The sequence below is a fragment of the Passer domesticus genome, chromosome 6 (genome assembly GCF_036417665.1).
Source record: "Passer domesticus isolate bPasDom1 chromosome 6, bPasDom1.hap1, whole genome shotgun sequence".
NCBI lineage: Eukaryota > Metazoa > Chordata > Aves > Passeriformes > Passeridae > Passer > Passer domesticus.
In genome coordinates, this window is record NC_087479.1 from 34,574,629 (window position 1) to 34,594,877 (window position 20,249).

At 42.7% G+C, this 20,249-nt stretch overlaps 1 protein-coding gene across 5 annotated transcripts in view; it reads right to left on the reverse strand.

Moving 5' to 3' along the window:
* Positions 1-20,249, reverse strand: part of LOC135303093 (deubiquitinase DESI2-like) — a 74,104-nt gene that overhangs the window by 7,347 nt on the left and 46,508 nt on the right. For 4 of the 5 annotated variants that reach the window (XM_064424384.1, XM_064424386.1, XM_064424385.1 and 1 more), the window contains 3 exons: positions 14,425-14,497; positions 13,063-13,156; positions 11,928-12,069 (listed from right to left, as the gene is read on the reverse strand). In XM_064424384.1, coding sequence (XP_064280454.1) covers positions 11,928-12,069; positions 13,063-13,156; positions 14,425-14,497 — 309 coding nt within the window. Of the gene's footprint in view, positions 1-11,927; positions 12,070-13,062; positions 13,157-14,424; positions 14,498-15,385; positions 15,425-20,249 lie in introns of those variants that run through there. The other variant, XM_064424387.1, reaches the window with a different exon arrangement.

The window sequence follows — 20,249 nt, forward strand, 5'->3', positions numbered from 1 at the left end:
ACAGTATTTGCATAAAATTGCTGCTACAAGGACTACACAATGCAGCTTAGGGTATCCTCAGCAGAATTTCAGAATAAGGCCATTAGGTGCACAGCAGCATATGCCCAGGCAAGGCCTGCAGGCTATGCTAAAGCAGCCAAAACACATATGTAGAAAGAGAAAATGGCAATTCAATCCATGTAGTTCTTTGACGCATCCTGAATAAACCAGTAACCCAATGCACAGGGGCATCTTTTTTGCCACCTCACGAAAACTAACCTGGCAGCATAACTGCCCAGTGCTGGCAGAGCTAAGGGAACTTGAGTGCATCAACAAGGAACATACCTATAGCTCTAGACCCCAATCAGCTGCTGCACATAGTGTGTACACTGAAAATAACATTTCTGAGACAGAACAGACATCACCACACACCTGAAGGTACAGTCTCACCTTGGTGGACTTGGCATGCTAGGATCAATTGCTTGAAACAGATTTATAGTATACTTATTGTGTAAAAATTACAGTTTCTACTCTAGCAATTTAAGTAGCCTGTGGGAATAAAGAATAGATGAAGTGCCACTGCGCTGTAAAGATGCCTGCAGCACATATTCAGCAGAGACAGGAATGGCCTGTGACTTAGAGAGGAAAGGCTATAGCTGAGAAACTGGAGATGAGGATAAATGAGCTCAGTAATGAAGCTGTGTTCTGGGAGATAGCAACCTGAGTCAAAGTCAGGAAGGTAGAGCCAAGTCAAAGGAATTTTAAATTATTTTAAGCAACTGAAATTCCCCCATTATCCTATGCAATCCTTTTTTGTCCTGCAACTCCTACAGGTCTTCTCCAGGACCATGGGTGTTGTGAAGGAGAGGTAGCATCTGCACCATCTATCTGAGACTAGCCTGGAGTGAAGAAAAAAGGAAAGCATTGAAAGGAGAAGCCAATACCTATGGTCTTGCTCCCCTTGTGAAGCTAGTTAGAAGCATAACAGTCACTTCTGTGGACATGTGGTAGAAGGACAGAGTTGTCTTTCTGCAGCAGTCTGCATGCACAGATGATGGGGTAGGTAGCTCTGGGTCAAATGAGACAGCTGGCTCATAGCACCTCAGCACTCACAGCACTGTTTCAGCTTCACTGGCCAGGCCACCAGTGGAGAGACAGTGGCTGCAAGTGTGACATCTTGTTGAACCACATTCAGAGCTGAGTTCTGAGTGGCACCACTGATTAGTCGTGTACTAACACTGCAGCATGGCAGTGCCCTCTTGAGCATGAAGGTCTTTGTAACAAGCACTTGTAAGTACAGCCAACAGCTTCAGGGTGATAGGGTAGATAGCAAGTGGCCTCATAACAGATGACTATTGGGGGAAAACTGAGTTAATTGAGTCTGGGCTTGTTAATGGCATTTAAAATAAAGAATCTCCCACCAAATGAATGAACAACTGTGATTCATTCCTATTAGCGTGATGGCATGAAGAGGAATTGCCTTCTCCTAGCAGATGCTGTTTCAAGACCACTGGCTGAGAACAGCTGTTGCTTAACAAGGTCATCCTTTCAAGTGTTGTGGACATGCTCAGCATGACCAGGCCAACCCGTAAGCATAGAGGGACAGATATTAAGAGTGTCTATTTTTCCATAGCTATTTCTATTTTTGCATAGCTAACCAGAAAAATCTTGTGTTTCAGTCTCAAGCCTTGTTTCCTAACATTAGTGAGAATCAGGTTGCTGCAGATGGAGATACAATGAGGAGGGACAATACAGGAACTCAGAGAAATGGAGAAAGTTCTTCAGTACGACAGTGTTGGCAGGACTCCCTAAGCAAAAGGTTCCAGTCTCAAAAGCCTTTCAACTTATTCAAACAGTTCGTTACACTCCTCATTCGTTACACATTTATCATCAGGCTGTGGTCAAAAGGACAGGGGTATTTTTTGCCATCTTCATTCATGGAAAGGAGGCACCATTCTCAGGCATTTGCACACACTCAAAGGCTCCATGAGGGTGTAACTAGGAATGAGCTCCCCAGACAGTGTAAATTAATCTAGTCCTAAGGTATTATGCTCATTTATAACTGATAAGGAAGCAGGAGTTTCAGTTTGTTAAGACAGATGCAAAAGCATGTGGATAAACCCATCACATTTACACCAGCCCTAGAGAGCTTAGGATATTTTTCTTTTGTTAAATTTCCTCTTAAAATATCTTCACTTTTATGGATCACATTATATGGAAAACCTAAAATAGCTGCAGAGGTATATATTGCAACAAAATCAGACCTTTTGCAAAAAATTGAAGTGATGTGCTAAAATCTTGCCATTTATGGGGGGAGGGGGATTGATTTCAGTTTCAAGTTACCTGCCAACTCATGTTATTCCCCTGCACAAATAGATAAATGGGGAAAGAAGATGGACTGAGAGCTGAAAAGTACATATAAAAAGTTATCCCAGTAGCAATTTTTGTTGGGCTGTTCAGGATAGTAAGGCTATAGAAGTTAACAGTGGAGGGAAAAACATTTTTATAGAAGTCTTCATTCTGAGGAATTCCCAAAGACTTTATAAATTTCAACTTATACACAACCTACACCTAGAAATGTTGTTTTACTGCTGCAGAGACACCACATCAGGAATGCAATACAGCAATTTATTAAGTGCATGCAGTCAAAACTGTACATGCATATAGGCAGAAACAAGATGAAAAATTACATCCATCTGAAAACATGAGTATAAATTTATGGGTGCAGGGCATCTTTATAAATAAGCTTCTTTTAAACATATGTGGCAGCTAAAAACCAGAAAACAAACACAGCCTGTTCTCCATGGAGCTAACAACATTCAAAGGCTGCTGCAATGAAGCAAGTCTTTCCATCAGCTTCACTGAGGGCTGGCTCGGGCACCAGGAAATAAAGCTTTCCTAATGTTCTTTCATGTCCTGTGGCTGTTTATTTGTTTGTTTCTTCATTTTCTGCTGTCTTTTATGTCTGTTTGGAGCATTGTCTCCCCTGCCATTAACAGAATTGCACATAGATTTTCACTCAACAAAACACCTACCTCCTCGGCAACAGAGGCAGCTGACTAAAGAAGACATCAGAATTATTTGTCTACTTAGGATTTGCTAAAGTTTGGTTTTTATAAACAGCTCTTGCTGCTTTTGACTGTGACTCAAATGCCACCTGAACCTCCTTTCTCTGGTGTTTAATCCTTTCTCTATGATAGCCTTCAGGCTAAGAAGAGCTTCCTAGAATTTAATAACTTTATGATAAGAAGTCACATGTGCCTGGAGATGGACCTGAAAAGCTTTAGTCTTGAATTATTCACTGATTATTTTAAAACTGTTCTCATTTTATCCTTGATTCAGCAAACCTACCTTATTTCAGAGAATTGCTGAAAGTCAAGCTTGTCTGAAGAAGGTTTGTTATGTGCTGTCAGTTTTGCTGTGGCTGAAAAAGGATGGGTGAATATTCAAAGAGAAAATAATATGTACTAACTACCATCTCCTGTCACTTCAGCACAGCTCCACTCTCTCCACACGTAAAATACAATCCCTCTGTTCTACCAAAACTCCAGCCACGTTGACAAAGGACAGCTGGGACAGCCACACCATCAGGGAAGCATACACCAGACACAGCTGTACAGCCAATCACAGAGATGTCTTCTGCTGCACTGCAGTTACAAGAGATGCATATTTCCTGCTATCACATTGACATGCAATGACAATGCCTCCCTCTGCTATTTTCAATAACTCAGATCTCTACCAATAATACAAAGGAAGGGGTAAAGAAGCCCTAGCACCCATCCTAGACCCAGTGATCTGCCTGCAAGCAAACTTGATCACACCAGGATCATCCCCTGCCTCTCAAGGAGATTCAGGTGTGTGGCTTTACCAAGCATTTCCATCTGGCATGCAGGCTTAATAATATCCCTGTGGTGCCAACATCAATATGGATGTGCTAGATGCCTGCAGCAGTCCTTGGTAACCACCAGGATCCACTGTGCAGACTCCATCCGTTAATCTTCAGGGTATTTCCTGCTGGAGACCATCCTTTTGAGCTGATTTCAGAGAGTCTTGGAGAGTTCAGGAGACTAGAAGCTACTTACCTCCCTGGCTGAGCTTTGTAGGGCTGCAGCTCTAGGACTCTCACTGCAGACTATTTGATTGGTACAGAATTCATAATCCCTGCCTTCTAGAATCCAGCCTCATCCAGGATGCTAAAGAATTTTCTAAGGCTGATTTCAGCCACCTCAAATGCTTAGAAGACTCTCTTTTTCTTCTTTGTCAACAAGGAATAGGCCCAGCTCACTTTGTTAAACTCCAGGTGTATTTTCCAAGGCCACTTCAGCCCAAGGACAAGATCACCAGTTCTCGAAAATAATCTTCTCTTTCTAGAAACTTCTGAAAAGGCCACAACTTCAAAATGAGCTTCTAAAACAACAAGGACAAAGATTCCAATTTTGACCTCTCTCTTCTTATGCTGAAATGTGTTATCTCCCTGTTTATGTAAATAATTAAGGTAGGACAGTTCCCACAGGAGAGGCTGAGGGATTCCCTACTTCAGAACATCTTGTGGCTGATATTCCAGAGAACTTTTCCTGAAATGTAGGACAAAAGGCAAATCCTTAGTTCAGCTTGCTCTCCTGCACTTCAGCAATCTTCTGTCTTTCACTTATTTGTGAATGAGTATGTCTCATCAGCTAGAATTTCTGTTTGAACCCACAAAACATCCTAGCAATAGTTTTATTAAAACTATCAGATCCTTCTAAAAGGCTCTGCTTTTGAATACCTGGTTTACTCCAGAAATCCTAGTTCAACTCTAATAATGAGTTCAAATTTTAACCATTTGTCCAGATGGCATCTTTGAGCCCTGTCCTTTAGATCCAATAATTTGGATCAAGAAATGCTGAGCAATAAGGAAACATTTACTATTTGAAGCAGTAAAGGGGTGAAAAGGATCAGTAGGTACAAAAGGAAGCTGGATAATGAGATACCAATCTGTTTTCCCAAATAGTTTTTAATTCCTGATATCCAAATGACCTTAAAAGGCCTTCTGAAGAATGATTAAATGTGGGCACTAGCTTCACAGCTGGGTGTGATACTTTTTAATAGGTTTATCTGGGTTTAAGAGAAAGATGAGGTAATTTAGGAAGAAAATAGGGATTTTTGACAGTGCTTCACCACCCCTCAGTGCTGTAGTGAGATTCTGCTTTCATAAACTCTGAGGGAATTCATACCAGACCATTCAGGTGTTCCTCAGAGGATACAAAGAGTTTTGATCTTTTCCAGTACTTAAGATAAATTACTCATACAAATCAAAAAGCAATTGTTTCTCTTTCAAGAAGATGAAGGAAAGATATCATACAAGAGTAAAACCTTTTGCCACTGCCATCCTCAGGTAAAGCTCCAGCATCAGCAATTTCTAAGGCAAATCAAAAATCACTGCCTCTCAATTAATTTCCTAATTATAATGAGCATAAACTTCAAATGTTATCAAAAGGCCCCATAAGACCCACTGACTTCACTGCTTTCCCACCACTAGTAAGGCTTTTGGGGACTAAAAGGGGCTGCCTTGCCTGATGCTCAGGAGCCACACTTCTTTGATAATAATGTGCTGTAGGTCCTATAGCAAGGTACCGGAGGGTTTCCTTAAATAGGGATAGTTGCTTGGCAGTAATTACATTAATGAAAGAAGAAGGAGCGGTTTCCTTGAGTCATTTCACTTCTCTTCCAGTTATGGTGCTGATTCAGAGGTGTTTTTCTCCCTTCCCGTGGTGGTTTGTCCTTTTCTGAGATGTGTTGTAGCAACTGTCGTCACTCTGGTAAGAACACAGCTCCACAGCTTATTTAGCAAACTGCAGAATTATAGAAAATTGCTGGTGAGAAGTCAAATGAGTTGTCTTCTGTTTGTGAATGGGTTAAGAAGCAAAAGCTTTTTCAGAGTCTTTAAGATCCAGTGACGTGTGATCCTTACACTCAACACTGAGGAATATCACCAGACTGGAGAAGAGCCTCCAAGCAGTAAACCTTCATCCTCCTTCTGATCCTCTAGTTGCTGCTATCTCCTGTGCAGAAGCTGTCCTCAGGCACTGTACACTGTACACACATATGCCCACCCATCCAAAGGGCTCAGATTCTTATATTCCTGAACTCAAACCCTGTCAGTCAACCTTCCACCTTTATGCATGTTTGGAAGTACAGTCTGTACCAAGCATGCTTTTGCCTCACCCAGGAGCTGCCTTCCACAAGTCCAAATTCTGTTGTAGGCTTGCAGGAAAACCATGAGCCATGCTCTTGCACTGAAAAGAGCCTTCTGACAGCAATTTCACAGTTCCCTGTGTCTGCATGCTCCTACCCTAACTTATACCCAAAGAACAGACTTGGTGACAAAGTGTATAACTGAAAGTCCTTCTTGGTATGTCACATCATAATTTCTTGTGGCCCACTGCTGCAGTGACCAGTGCTTCTGCAAAGCAGTGGTAAGGATAGGACCTAAGACCTTCAGGTCCTTGCAAGGGAACTTACAGTACAGGAATTTGAGTTTGTCTTTTCCTTGCCTTTATGTCTTCTTTAGAGCAATTTGTAACTTCTGTCATTTTTCTATCTCACATCTCCATGTTCTAAAAAAATCAGGAAATTCAACAGTTCACATTATGGAAGAAATGAATTATTTTAGTCTTTTATTTTTGTTTTAAGATGCTTTTCTAATGTTCAAAAGCCAGTATTTTTTACCATCTGGCAGAATTTAAACAGTCTTTTTCATCAGCCAGGACAACTCATAAAGAACATAAATATTTTGCAATTACTCGAAGGGCCCTTTGAACATATTGCTGTAGGTATACATTGGGGAGGATTGCAGGGGATTGTTAGGAACAAAGTAACTTAAAACAGCTAATCAAACAGAAGGGCTTTTTCCAGTCTTGACATAGTCCTAACTGAATTCCCCTCACGTGCATAACTTAATCAGAATGAAACCCCCCTGGAGTACTAAAGCACAGAATAGTACATAAACTCCGAATAGGACTGAGATCTGATGATGATGGCTTCACTGATTTTTCTTTGCAAAAATTGTAAGCATAAGTCGTCCAGAGGGATTGCCCATCCTCTTGGTCAGTTTCTTCAGAGTATGATACTGCTTGATTTTGGGGACTGTCAGCATAAACAATGTGAAAGTAGTAAGCTTCTTGCAGGCAAGTTGCTAATCCCCGTTGATAGACCTCTTCATTTGAACCCACAAACAATTTGCTGAAGAGGTTTATAAATGCAGGTATCATGACATCATGTTGCAGGAATCAAGGGCTGAGGCCACCTTGACTAGATTTTGACTGCTTGACTCCAGGGCCTCTCACATTTTCGCACTGACATAGATGAAGGTAAAGGGAGGCTGCAAAGGGGTATGAAGTGGTGTGTAAAGAGTGACCTTAAATTGGAGCTGGGCAAATGCACAGGGAGTGTATCAGATTTCTTTCTTATGATTATCCATCAGGAAATTATGCCCTGCTTTACGTCAGAACTTCCTTCAAAACTAATTAAATGCTGTGCAGGCACTTGTGTTTTCTGGTAGTTCTTCACTCCTTGAATAACCCAAAGTTCCTGGTGAAAAAGAATCCACAGGAAGAGACTCCTGATCATGCAGCATGTTCACTTACTGAGAAAGCTGCCATAAAATTACATTAGAGATGAAGTCTGAACTGCTGCAGCTAAAACTACAGCATTCTTTGTTTCCAGAGAAGCTACTTTGTGAGTAGGCTAAGCCATGCTTCTTTGTTCCAATGGCTGCTTGTTAAAAGTCCATAGGGAACTGGCAAAGCAAGGAGAGAACTGTCTTGAGCAATTTAAATATGCTCAACAGTGTGCAGTAGGGAGTAAGGAAACTTCAGAGCTGAGTGGCAATGAGAGAGTAGCAAAGAAAGCCCCTTGCAGCTTACAGGTGATGTGGGCAGGAGGTTCAGAAGACTCAGAAGAGATGTGTGGATTTAGGGAGAGGCTCAATGCCACAGCAGCACACAATGAGGCTGCAATTGCACTGCAAGGTGAGTTTCTTCAGAGGTAGATAGCAGATCAAAGGCATGCCCAGTGGTTAAGTACAGCTTAGCTGATGGACTTCTATAGCCCAGGGATTTTTCAAGGTGCATGGCCAAATGAGTGGCAGTCACAGGTCCAGACATGCCCCTAACTATCAGCAGTCAGCCTGCATGTAGCTCTTAAACTGTTAGCAGTTATCATGGGGAGACCCAAGGCATCATCATATTAAATGCAAATTTGACAGAAAAAATGTTTCCTAAACAGATGTGGATGGAAGATTTATGAATGGATGTTCTACTTGTTGAGAAAACACAGGTAAAGGAAAAGAAAACAAAAAAACTCTGAAAATAAAGTCTTGTTTCAGGACTTGTTTCAGTCCTTCTGAGGATGAAGGACTTGTTCTACAAGTCCTGGCAATTAGATATGTGACTGTTTTCTTACAACATGATTCTGAGGAAACTGATCCAGGAAGGAGAGCCAATCTTACAGCTCCTTTCCTTTCTCCCTGCAAAATTGTGACCCTAGCCAGCAGCACACATGGCTACATTTACCCTCAGTCTATAAGAGCAGATGGCATTATCCTCCCAGCCTATGGCCCTGCCACAGGGACAGCCCCTGTATGGATACGAATTAGCAAGCCCACAGCCAGCTGAGGAAATTAGGGTGCCTGAGCACAGCTCCCTAGCACAGGGCCTACAACCCTCAAGGCCTGCCAGACAGCTCTGTGTAAACACTCATTAACTCAGACATCACCACTCAGCTGTAAAGCTCTGTCTCTGGTTTTGCATGCTGAAACAGAACAATACAAGCCAAAACCCAGGTAACTAACACTGGCAGATGAGAGAGCCTTCATCAAAATATTTCAGAGCCCTTTTTGAAGGAAGCAAATAACCCAGGATGTGGGGAGGGGGATACTTTGGCACAGCACAGGGATGTGACCTGCCTGGCATTACCCAGGAGGCTCAGAACAACCATCTCTTTAACTGTGCACAATGGTTTATGCCTGTAGAAGAGCCTAAAGGGCTGTTGGGAGCAGAGCTGGGCATTCCCTCTTTCATGCTAAAATCCTCCACCCCAAGCCTTCTCTGGGGTGAAAGGACATTGTGGTACCTATAGCATCACCTTTCAGATGGGCTGCAGCCAACAGAGAGATGGAGAATTTGCACACAAAATCCTTGGTGTCTTTATTTTTGTGGCCGGAATGAAACCCTAGTTCCAGTGCTTCATTATGTTGAGCAAAATTTCTACTTTTTTCTTTTAATTTTTTTAATAATTTTTCCAGTTTACTGTCTTTAACTGACACATAACGTGAGTATACTATAATAGGTGCTAAATAGTTTTGCTGTTATTATTACTCCTTCACAGATGGTGAGTCTGAAGAAAAGAGCAATACAAATACTAAAGAGACACATCTCAGAATTGATTTTTGGGTGCAAATATAATTTCTGTTTTCTGGCCTATATGGTGACACATATCTACACAGGCTTGTGAGCCAGTCATCATGTAGTCAGCATGTTCTGTGCACTGTGAGGATACATCTTGTAGCTCTATGTGGAAGGCACTGGAGCTTCTCAGTGGGGTTATTTTTTGTTTGTTTAGTTTTAATGGGGACTATAGTAAGAAGAAGAGAAAAAAAATCATGTAGGCTGGGAAGTAAAGAAAGCATTCAGATGCTGAGAACAGAAACTTCCAGTTCTGTCTCAATAGGTTTCAAGCAGACTTCTTGCAAAAGGTCAGAAGTAACCCAAGTTAAGCTATGCTACTTCTCAGCTCCAAATTGCCAAAATGACTGTACTTACCAGAATGGATGGGGCTACCTATTGTAAGGCAGCCACATGTATTCCTGATGTTGCTGACTGAGGCTTATAGAATGGCTGGGACTTTTTCTAAGTGTCATTTTTTACTTAATGTTATTTTTATAAGAATTTCAGCTCCCATTTTCCCTGTGCCAGAGACCATCCAGGACATTTGCTCCTGGACTTGCTGTCCAGCTCCTCCGGGTTTGCATTTGTAATGCATTAGAGAGGGTTGATAAACACAGGCATATGTGAAGAGCAACAACAACAAAAAATCCTGCTTGCCTATGAAGGGCTTATTTAAACTGACGTAAATCTTGAGAAAATTCTTCTCCTGGGAGCAGAAGTGTCAGAACCAGCCATTCAGGCTTCTGCTTTACAATCTAGACAGGTTACGGGGCAATGAATGAGTGCTCTGAATCCACCAAGAAAGCTCTTGCAGGGAAACTTAACCCTAAACTCCACTCCTATAAAGATGCCCACTGAAAGCATATTGAAAACAAAATTCAAAATACACTACTAATTCTTCTATAAGATCTCTTACTTGACTTGTGTTAGGAAGGCTGGATGAGGAAGGGGCAGTGAGGGATACACTGATGTGTAGCAGTAGAATCAAGGAAGAATGGCTTTGAGCTTATAGCTTAGAGATAAGACAGACATTTTACCTTTCAAAGTACATAGTAAGCCGTGACTTTATTTCACTGCTGCAGGTAAAGGATTTGTTTATCTTTTCATAATAACCCCACAGCTTTCTCCTCAGTTTCTTTCATAATGATTAAAGTTCCTATTTTCTGTTTTAGTAATTTGATATTTGATTCCAAATTAGTAGTGTGGCTAACATTGGTCTGCTAACTGTACTGCTTGGAACTTCATCCTCTGTTTCTACCAATTAAATTCCTTCCTGTTTGTTTTAATTTACTAACATTTGCAGAAAGGACTCTATGTATAATTAATAAGGATGGAACCAATTGGTTAATAAGGATTAACCAATAGAGAATTGGTGTTCCTAAGAGCCTAAATAGGACTCTTGTAAATCAATTCCTGGTTATCAGATTCACTTGTTTTTTTCTTACAAAATTGTACAGTACTTTTTTCACACATCTCACTTGGGATCTGTGATGGGCTTGTTTGGGGACGAATGACACTTGTGGCAAAAGAGGTTATTGGCATTGGACCCTTGCCCCATATGATGAAGAAAGGCAAGAGATGTGTAATTAATTACAAAGAGGATTCCAGAGGGATTCACTGTTACAGCAGTCCTACCCTATCATGAGAAATTATATTCTCTCCTTGAGTTTGCCATAAAGCAAATATGGAAAGCATGAAAAGAGTTTTTATGGAAGGTCACCTCCATTTTGTGCTTTTCCTATCTTTTCTGACACTGGGTTAATCTGGAAATCAGATTTACACAAATGTTGGATATTCTCATCTTAATTGAAACACACTTTAACCAGCTCATCTGGGAGTTGAGGAGGAAGGCAACTTCCCCCCAAAATAATCACAGCTTTGGGAATCAAAACTCAGATACCCCAAAATCAGCAGATAGGTGGAATAAAATTTGTGTTTCTCTGTGCTTCAGTTGTCTCTGAATAGAAATAACAGCTCTTTTATAATAATTTCTCAAAACTCACAGTGGTTTTGAGAACATGGAAGTGAATAAGCATCTAAGAGGTCCATAAGAAAATCAATTCTTTTTTAATAGGTTTGGATGGTGCAGGTTAGATAAAGAAATTACTCCCGCTCTCTGAATATTACAATTTTTTGTTTCCAGAACACTGATAAACCATTTTTATGCCTTTGCAGATCATACACTGTTATTTATGTTTGTTATAAAAATTATGCATATTTGCGTGCTAACTAGGTCTGTCTCCTTTCAATTCCTGCTCAGTGCCTGTTCAGTGAACCAACTACAAGCATTCCTATTTTCCCACACAGTCTAGACCAAACATGTGATAAACCTTCCACATCTCTACCTCCTTATCCCATCCCTTTCAACAGCAAAGGGCCTCCAGAAATATTAAGGGCAGAGAGAGAATATTCGGCTATGGGCTCTGACCTGGCAGGGTGTGCTGACCCCAGGTCTCTTTCTGTGAACATTACTACAGATCTGAAGCAGTAAAAAATTAATAAATAAACCCTATTTGTGCCAACCTCAGCCAGAGCAGAAGAAAAGTGATTACAGTTCTTGTGCATCAAGTGGTACGCGTTTCCTTTGTATTCCTTGCCCAGCTCTTCCATAATCTTATCCACGTCCTCTTCTGTGAAGTCTGTAGTGCCCAAGGCAATGGATTCTCTAGTTAAAAACAAAACATACAACAGGAAAAACAGAAAGATACAGTGAAAAGTGTGATACATACCAAAGGAGAAGGAAATAATCAGATATTAGCAAGAAGGAGAGGCTTAAAATGTTATGGACATGCATATCTGAGGCTATCAGAGAGACTAACAGAATGGCACAATAATATCCACAGCTTTTCCACAAAGCAAGTTATCACACAGACAACAGTCCTGAGATCTTCTTGCTCACTACCAGGGAAGTCTCAGCTCTGGGCATCTGCTCCTACTCTGCCCATCATCCCAGAAGAGAAATTTCTATTACAAGAGAGGAGATGTTTTTTCCACAACTGAGAGGGTCCCCTGGGCCAGGAAGGAGCAGACTGAAAGCTTCATGCAGAAACCTATTGCTTCTCCCAGTATTCACTCAGTAGCACTTCCTCTAAAATGGCCCTCAACATAAACTGGAAGTCTGGCAAGGTCAAGCCCCCCTGCCACAGTCCCATAGTCCAAGCATCTCAAATAACACAAGAATGCAGCATCCTCTCAAGCTCCTGTAACAGCCAGTCTGTCCCTTGAATGAGCGGCAAAAAACACAGCAGCAAAAACCACAGGCAATGACTTCAGGTACTCTGTGCAGTATCCACAGATAGGGGGTACTCATAAAAGGAGAAGTCTTATTTTTTCCCCCTGTGCATTTGCTCTGTGTAACAGGCAAAACTGGGAGCACAGAAGATGAATAAAACGAGAAGAGTGAACTGCACTCATTCGTAAGTGTACTTTTAATCCCTGACAAACACAGTTCATCACTGTTCCCTCTTTGCTGTACACATTCTTTCATCCACCTCCAAAATCCCTGCGGGGTTGCCTTTGAATCAGGATCATGGAAAGGATGGCAGTGAGGGCACTTATGAGGAGAGTGAAAGGAGGATCCAGAGGACAGGACTTGCCTGCTCCCCCTACACTGACAGCTACCAGGGGCAGAAGGGAAGATGTAGAAAAGGGCCCTTACTTGAATTTAAAGGTCTCGCCAAGCTCTACCGCACTGCCAGGTGTGATCTCGAAAATCCCACTGAAAGGGTAGGGATGCCCTCCATAGGCAAACTCTGACAAGAGAAGAAACAGACTGTGAGTAATTGAATGAACGCCATGTCAGGAAAAAGTCTATGGCAGCTGTCTGCATGGCTCAACATCAGCACCAGGGGCTGGGCTGTTGCCAAAATATGTTTCAGCCAGACTCTGAAAGCTGTTTTCCCTGCCTAGTTACCTTTTGGCCGGAGGATGCCCTCACCACCTCCCTCCATGCTAGCAGTACTGCTTTCCCACAGCACCAGGAAAACTCTCCAAGTCTGTCTCTGTCCCAGTCCAAGTGGCTTTCTCTCAGTGGAAAGTCCTGCACTGAAGAAATCCAGCTAAACTATGAGAGGCTTCCAGTGGTACTATGGAGCTGGAATAAGCTGTTTCTCGAGTAGGGAAAAATCAAATCTTCCAGAGGGATTTACAGGCAGTGGGTGGGAAGTCTTTGCAGAAAGCCAGGCTGATTGTGCTCTGCTGCCTCAGCACACAGGTCAGGCCAGGGAGTCCCTCCATCTCACACAGGCCATCTCACAGGGCCTGGGAAAACCTGTGTGCTCAAGATGGAAATAGCACCAACGGGAGTTCTGGCAACTGCAAGGCACTGCATAAAAATACCATGAGTGTGTAGCCAAGTCATTCCCATTTAGTGCTGAAAAAGGAAACAAAGTCTGTGATGCTAGATCATCCTTCCCCACACTACAGATGTTTTCCAGATCCCTTGACTTTTTAAATGGGTGGCTCTAATCAGCTTGTACCCCATGCAGACAATTTCAAAAGTCTTACATGACATTTTCCTTTCTTTGTAACTCTGCTGTTTCAAATCAACAGTTTCCAGTATCTGGAAACCCAGATTCTGAGATTTCTAGACCACATTGATAAAGAAATAATAGAGAAAAGATTTTTCCTGACGGGGAATTAGCACAAACACATCTGCAGGTCTTAAGACAACCCCCAATCCACCTCTCTTCCTCCTCCCTCATTTCTCCCATTCTCTATCCCCCTCCTTCACCACAGTATGGCTTTCCAGCAGTGCTGCTCCCATCTGCCATCCTGCACAAGCTGTACAGGCTGCAGTTACAGGCAGAATAAGAAGGACTATGTGGGTCATAACAGAACATCACAAGTTCCTCCTAGGCTCCACAATGGACTCTGAAAAGAGAATTTGCTGAGTTTTTCAGTTTTTATCCCTCAAAACATTCCTTGCCAAAAGCTGTAAGTTTGGGGTGCTTTTCCATATCAGACCAGCCATACAGTTGTCCCTATGTTCTGCAGGTAGTAAAAGGGAAATGCTTCATACCTCTGCCGTAGATCTCGATGCCAGAGTGGAAAACCCCAATCCCCAAGGTGGAGGTGTATTCATTTATCCAGTACTGCAGTAAGAGAAAAACCACATTGGGAAGCATTAGTGGAAAAGGAACACATGATCTTGGTTTAGGGTACCTCCCCTATCTCCCCATAAGGAGAAGAGAGATTTTGAAATTATCTTGAGACAAACAAATTGAGACTCTTACAGACCAACAGAAGCGGGCACTGTGTTTATTCAGCTGGACTGGATTAGCTCTCAAAAAAATGCTCATCTAACCTTTTCCACCTAAGGTACTAACCTGTATTAAGATACAACTGGACCTGAACCTGCATAAACCCAGCTACTACAGGATGTGTAATTATTTATCTATCTTCTCACCTAATTCCTGACACTGAGTCAGTTTTATCAATTCACTTGCTTTATTTAACCTTCAAAATCTTCAGTAAGAGAATCCCGTTATTTTCCACACACCTTGTAACATCACCTCCCAGCACCCCTACTTATTATTAGTTTGGTTTTAGGCAAAGAGATCATAGAGATGGAAGTTTGTTGCCCCAATTCTGAGAAATTTTGTTGCTCCAAGGTCAGAGAAATTTTCAAGAGGAGCTGTGCAGTGACTCCTTTGTCTGGAGCCAGCGTTCCCCCCTCACATTTAGAGGAGAGAAGCACTGCAGTCCAGTGCATGCGTGTGACACTCCTCCGCCAAGTGCTGCGCAGGGCCTGTTTCCACCACGCCGTGAAGGACAGTGCAGACACCCAAACAAGTCCCAGCTAAGCTCATTCCAGAGCAAGAGGCTGTATAGCCATGCCAGGGCAATGCTGCATTGGAGATAATTAGCCCTGCTCAGCATCAGTGTTTATTAGGTCAGCTGCAGAGCTGCACTGCTACAGAAATGATGTTTTCAGGCACTGAGGAAGCTGCCCATGCCTGGTATATTTGCAGTTCACTTACAGCTGCTGTGCAATGGAGATCCATCTTCTGGTAACTTCGAGCAACTAAATTCTGTTTTTAATCTACCACTGCGAGGAAAATGAGTGCTGTTCACTTGTTCCTGTACAAGGACATGACAGGCTCATTAAACTAAAATTCTCTTCTGGGTCTGGTAGCAGCTTCTTGTGGAACCAGAATAAGCTGCATCTTCCCTGTGTCTGGTGTCACTGAGCTGCCATGGTATGAGTAAAAGCCCCTCTGCTGTCAGGCAGCCAGAGGTCTGGCAGACTCCAACTACTGGGCTTGCACTACTTGCTCATGTATTTATGATGACTGCAGTAGCTCTATAAATCACCTGAAAATGTTTTGTGCAAAACCACTGCTACTGTGAAAAAACACAGTAGCTTTGATATAAAGCCATAAAACCAAGCCTGACTTAATGCATGGCTAATCTTGATACCTTAAACCATGTCCCCAAAAATGCTTGCCTTTGGCAGAACAGCAGTTCCATTTCCCTCCAGAAAAGGCTGCAATGCTTCTTGTTTCTTTGTGATTTTTTTATCACAAATGATGTATTGTTGCAGAAGGGCAGAAAATTGCCTGACCCCTGGTGGACCTCTGCCTACTGCTCTCTGCAGACCTTGTGTAACCTCCATTTACTTCTTCACCTGAATTACGCAAACTCTTGTTTTTAGGGTCAGGTAGCTCTCAGCCTCTGCCAGCTGGGACAGCACATTAGCCGTGAACCCTGGCTTGAACACCATTCCTGGTATTTAGGTGCCTTTGCCTTCTGCTGCCCTTCCCCACAGTTCTCTGTTGCCTAATAAACATATGCAGGAATATCCCTACTCTGACTGGGGAAGAAGATAGAGGTGGAGGCCACACATGATACCATGGGACAAAAGCCTGTCTCCCCTGGACACAAAACCCTCCATTCAGTTCCTGAATCTCCCACACATCATAGAATTTTTAAGGTTGGAAAATACCCCTAAATCATTAAATCCAGCCACCAATCTAACACCATCACCATGTTCACCACTAAACCATGTCCTCAATGCCATGTCTCATCATTTTTTAAATACTTGCAAGGATGGTGACTCCACTACTTCCTTGTACAGTCTGTTCCAACGCTTGACAATCCTTTTTTTGAGAATATTTTTTCCTAATATCTATTCTGAACCTCCCTTTTCACAGCTTGAGGTCATTTCCATCCTGTCACTTGTTACCTGGGAGAAGAGACCAACCCTCACCTCATTGCAGCCTCCTGTCACGTAGTTGCAAAGAGTGATCAGGTCCCCCCTGAGCCTCATTTCCTCCAAGCTAAACACTCCCAGCTCCCTGAGCTGCTCATCAGACTTGTGCTCCAGACCTTTCACCATCTCTGTTGCCCTTCTTGGACCTGCTCCAACATCTCCATGGCTTTCTTGTAGTGAGGGGCCCAAAACTGGATGCAAGATTTGAAGGGCCTCACCAGTGCCAAATACAGGGGCACAATCACTGCCCTGGCCCTGCTGGCCATGCTATTGCTGATACAGGCCAGGGTGCCATGGGTCTTCTTGGCCACCTGGGCACACTCTGGCTCCTGTTCAGCTGCTGCAGACCAGCTCTCTCAGGTCCTTTTCTGCCAGGCAGCTTTCCAGTCCCTCATCCCCCAGCCTGTAGCACTGCCTGGGGCTGTTGTGACCCAAGTGCAGGACCTGGCATTTCACCTTACTGCCCCTTGTATGGTTTGCCACGGCTCATTGATCCAGCCTGTCTAGATCCCTCTGCAGAGCCTTCCTACCCTCAAGCAGATCAACATTCCTGTCCAACCTGGCCTTGTCTGCAAACTGAAGGGGCACTCATGGGCTAACTCCTTGGATAGTCTCAGTGAGCTTCAGAGAAGCATGGGTTTCTCAAGTCCTACTGAAACAAGTCCCCGATGATATGGGAAGTAGGTTGTCTTCTTCCCTCAGGCTGAGCTGTTGTCTTAGGGCAACAATACAACCAAAACATGCCTAGGTCACGCCAGCTGCTTTGCTTTGAGAAGTAACTAATAGGAAGAGAAGGGAGAGTTTTTAAATCAGAAATACTCTTGCCAGTTATCAAAATCGGGGCTATGTGCAGAGCCTCATCTACGTCAGGCTTTTTATTTCAAACAAGGAAGTTACACCAAAAGCCACTTGCAGCTGTAGCTTTTTATTCTTCCATATTAAAGGTTATGTTGGATCAAAACAACAATAAGCAAACAAGCAAGAAAAAACCCTCTCTTTGACTACTTGTTAATGTTCTGATTCTTGACCACCTCATACATGCAGAGCATTCTCAGATCACAAGCCTGCCCTGTGCCACAAGCACTCTTCTTCACAGCACAGAATTTCAGCCCCTGCAATGCATCCTGCCCAACTCCAGGAGCAGAGAGACAGGTCTCAGAACAGCTCTGAAAGCAGAAGTGAAGAGGAGGCTCCTCCAGATATAAAGAAGAGAGGAGCAAAAGTGTTTCTCTGGCTGATACCAGGCAAGATTATGACTATCACATGGACATTTCTGTAGTTAAATGGTGTATTTTTCAGTATTAATTCCTTTAAATGAACTATTATGGACTGAAGTGCAACAAACTCAACCATACCTAAATTTGAATGAACAGAAGCTATCCTGATTTAATACATTTTTTCAAATAATTTCAATCACACAAGGCTATTATTGAAGCGGGGTCTGATTTGCATCTTGGTTCAATAGATACAATACTGGTATGACCTACTAGCAAGACTGAAGTGCAAGGCAGCTTTGAATCATGGCTGTACTGTCCTCATCTCACCCCTGTCTCCAGGGTGCTGTAGAATCTGCCTGCAGTGTGTGACTGAACTCAGAGTGAACGCCTCACAGCACTTTGGCACAGCCCCCAGCTTGTCTCGGGAGGAAGCTATGCTAAAGTGAACATGTCAGTCACTTGCTGAGCTGGAAAAGAGAATCCAAGCCAGATTTGAAACCAGGTTGGTACACACATGCACGAGCTGGCCTTGTTTTCCAAGGGGTTTGCAATTCTGAGCATAAGAACAGCAGCAACAGTCAGCAAATGCTCATCTCTGGAGTAAATTGTTTATGGCTTAGATTAAAAACAAAAATCGGCAGCCTGTTCAGTGAGATGAAGAGCCAGGGAACTAAATACAGCAATATCTTAAAGGGAGTTTATAAAGTGATTCATGCTTGCATTGCATACTGCCTGGAAAATTGTGCCCTAAACCATACATAGAGAGACTTAGAGCATTCTGTCTCATTGCCATCTTCAACAGAGAACAGCTCAGATGATAACAGAGGCAGGGAGGAAGGCTAACCAGGCTATAATCACTTCATAATAGCAGCAGATAGCCCAAAATCTTCAAACCCAGAGAGGAACCTCTGCATTTAGTTTGTAGTGTATCAGTTAATAGCTTTTAATGAAGGTCTCTGATGAAGTAGAATTTGAAAATTTTCAAGTTTTATTCAGGTTTTCCCTGATTTTTTGTTGGTTTGGTTCAGAGATCAGTAACGATCAGTGAGATAGTTTAGATTCTGGGGGATACTCTGAGTCAGTTCTCGTGCTGTTCCCTTCATTTATCCATCTTACAGAGGTAGAAGTAAAAGACTTAACAGAACAGTGAACCAGGCCCTAACTTTCCAGAAAAGAAAGAAACTAAAAAGCTTCATTATATTGTCTTGCATCTTTTAGGTCTAGAATGGAGAAGCAGATGATGTGATCCTGGCAGATTGTATCATCCTGGGGGTTTTCAGAGCAGGAGTTCCTAGGAACTCGTGCCAGAAACATGAGTGTCCAGATAGAAGAGGCCCATCCATGTGACCACTAACTTCTTCCATCAACTAATACTGTACTATAACATTGAAGTTTGTCACTAACTCTCTTTTCCCTACTTCAGACCTATTTCATTACTTTCCATGGTGTGTCACCAAAATCTTTCCTGCATCAATGTGCTCAGCAGTTTAAGTAAACAGCTCCTCAGATGCTGGAGACGAGATCTCTTCCATGAGTATTGCAGATATTCTGAGCACTCAATACTTTCTCTGAGCAGCCAACACACTAAGCAATATTCCATTTATCACCACAATACTGACTGGATATTCCACTCCACCAGATCCATCCACTACCGAACAGATGCTAAGCTCTCCTTCGTTATGATCTGTATGAACACATAGGAAAGAAATCGACCAGTTGTTAAATAGATCTGATTTCAATAAATAGCTGCAAACTCAGAGTACCCAGTGTCACAGATCCTTGCTGAGAGCTCTGCTCTTCACCAGGCATCACACACAAGCAATGTCTGAGCCAGCATACCAGGCTAGAGAGAGCTTGGCTCTGACCTCACCTGGTGCTCTGATGTCCAGGTATGACCACACACTACTGTGACCGAGACACCTTTACCAGGGATGGGTGCAGATGATGAAACAGTAACTAGCTTGTCCCTGTCTCTTCTCAAAGCACCATCTGCATGTAATTCAAAAGGATTACTTCCTTTTCCCTGTGAGTTCACTGGAAGAGCTTTGCTTCTAGGAGAAAGGAAAAAAAAAACCAACAAAAAAAAAAAAAAAACAAAAAAAAAAAAAACCAAAACCAAACAGTAAATAATGATATTTAGACATTGTAAGGGAGCAAGGAGCATGTTAAGGAACTTGTGGCAACACAAGTCCCATAAGAGACTGTCAGCCCTACCACCTGAGCTTGATTTTAATCCTTTCCTTCTTGAGGGCCAAGTCACACACTGTACTTGGCCCTTTACAGGGATGTCTCCTCTTTACAGGATGGGGAATCTGGCTTGCTGAAGAGACCCTTGGCTGAACAGATGCAAGTGGAGGACACCCAGGGCAGTGCTTGCCCCTGCAGTCAAGTTACCTAAGCAGCCGCATGAAGACA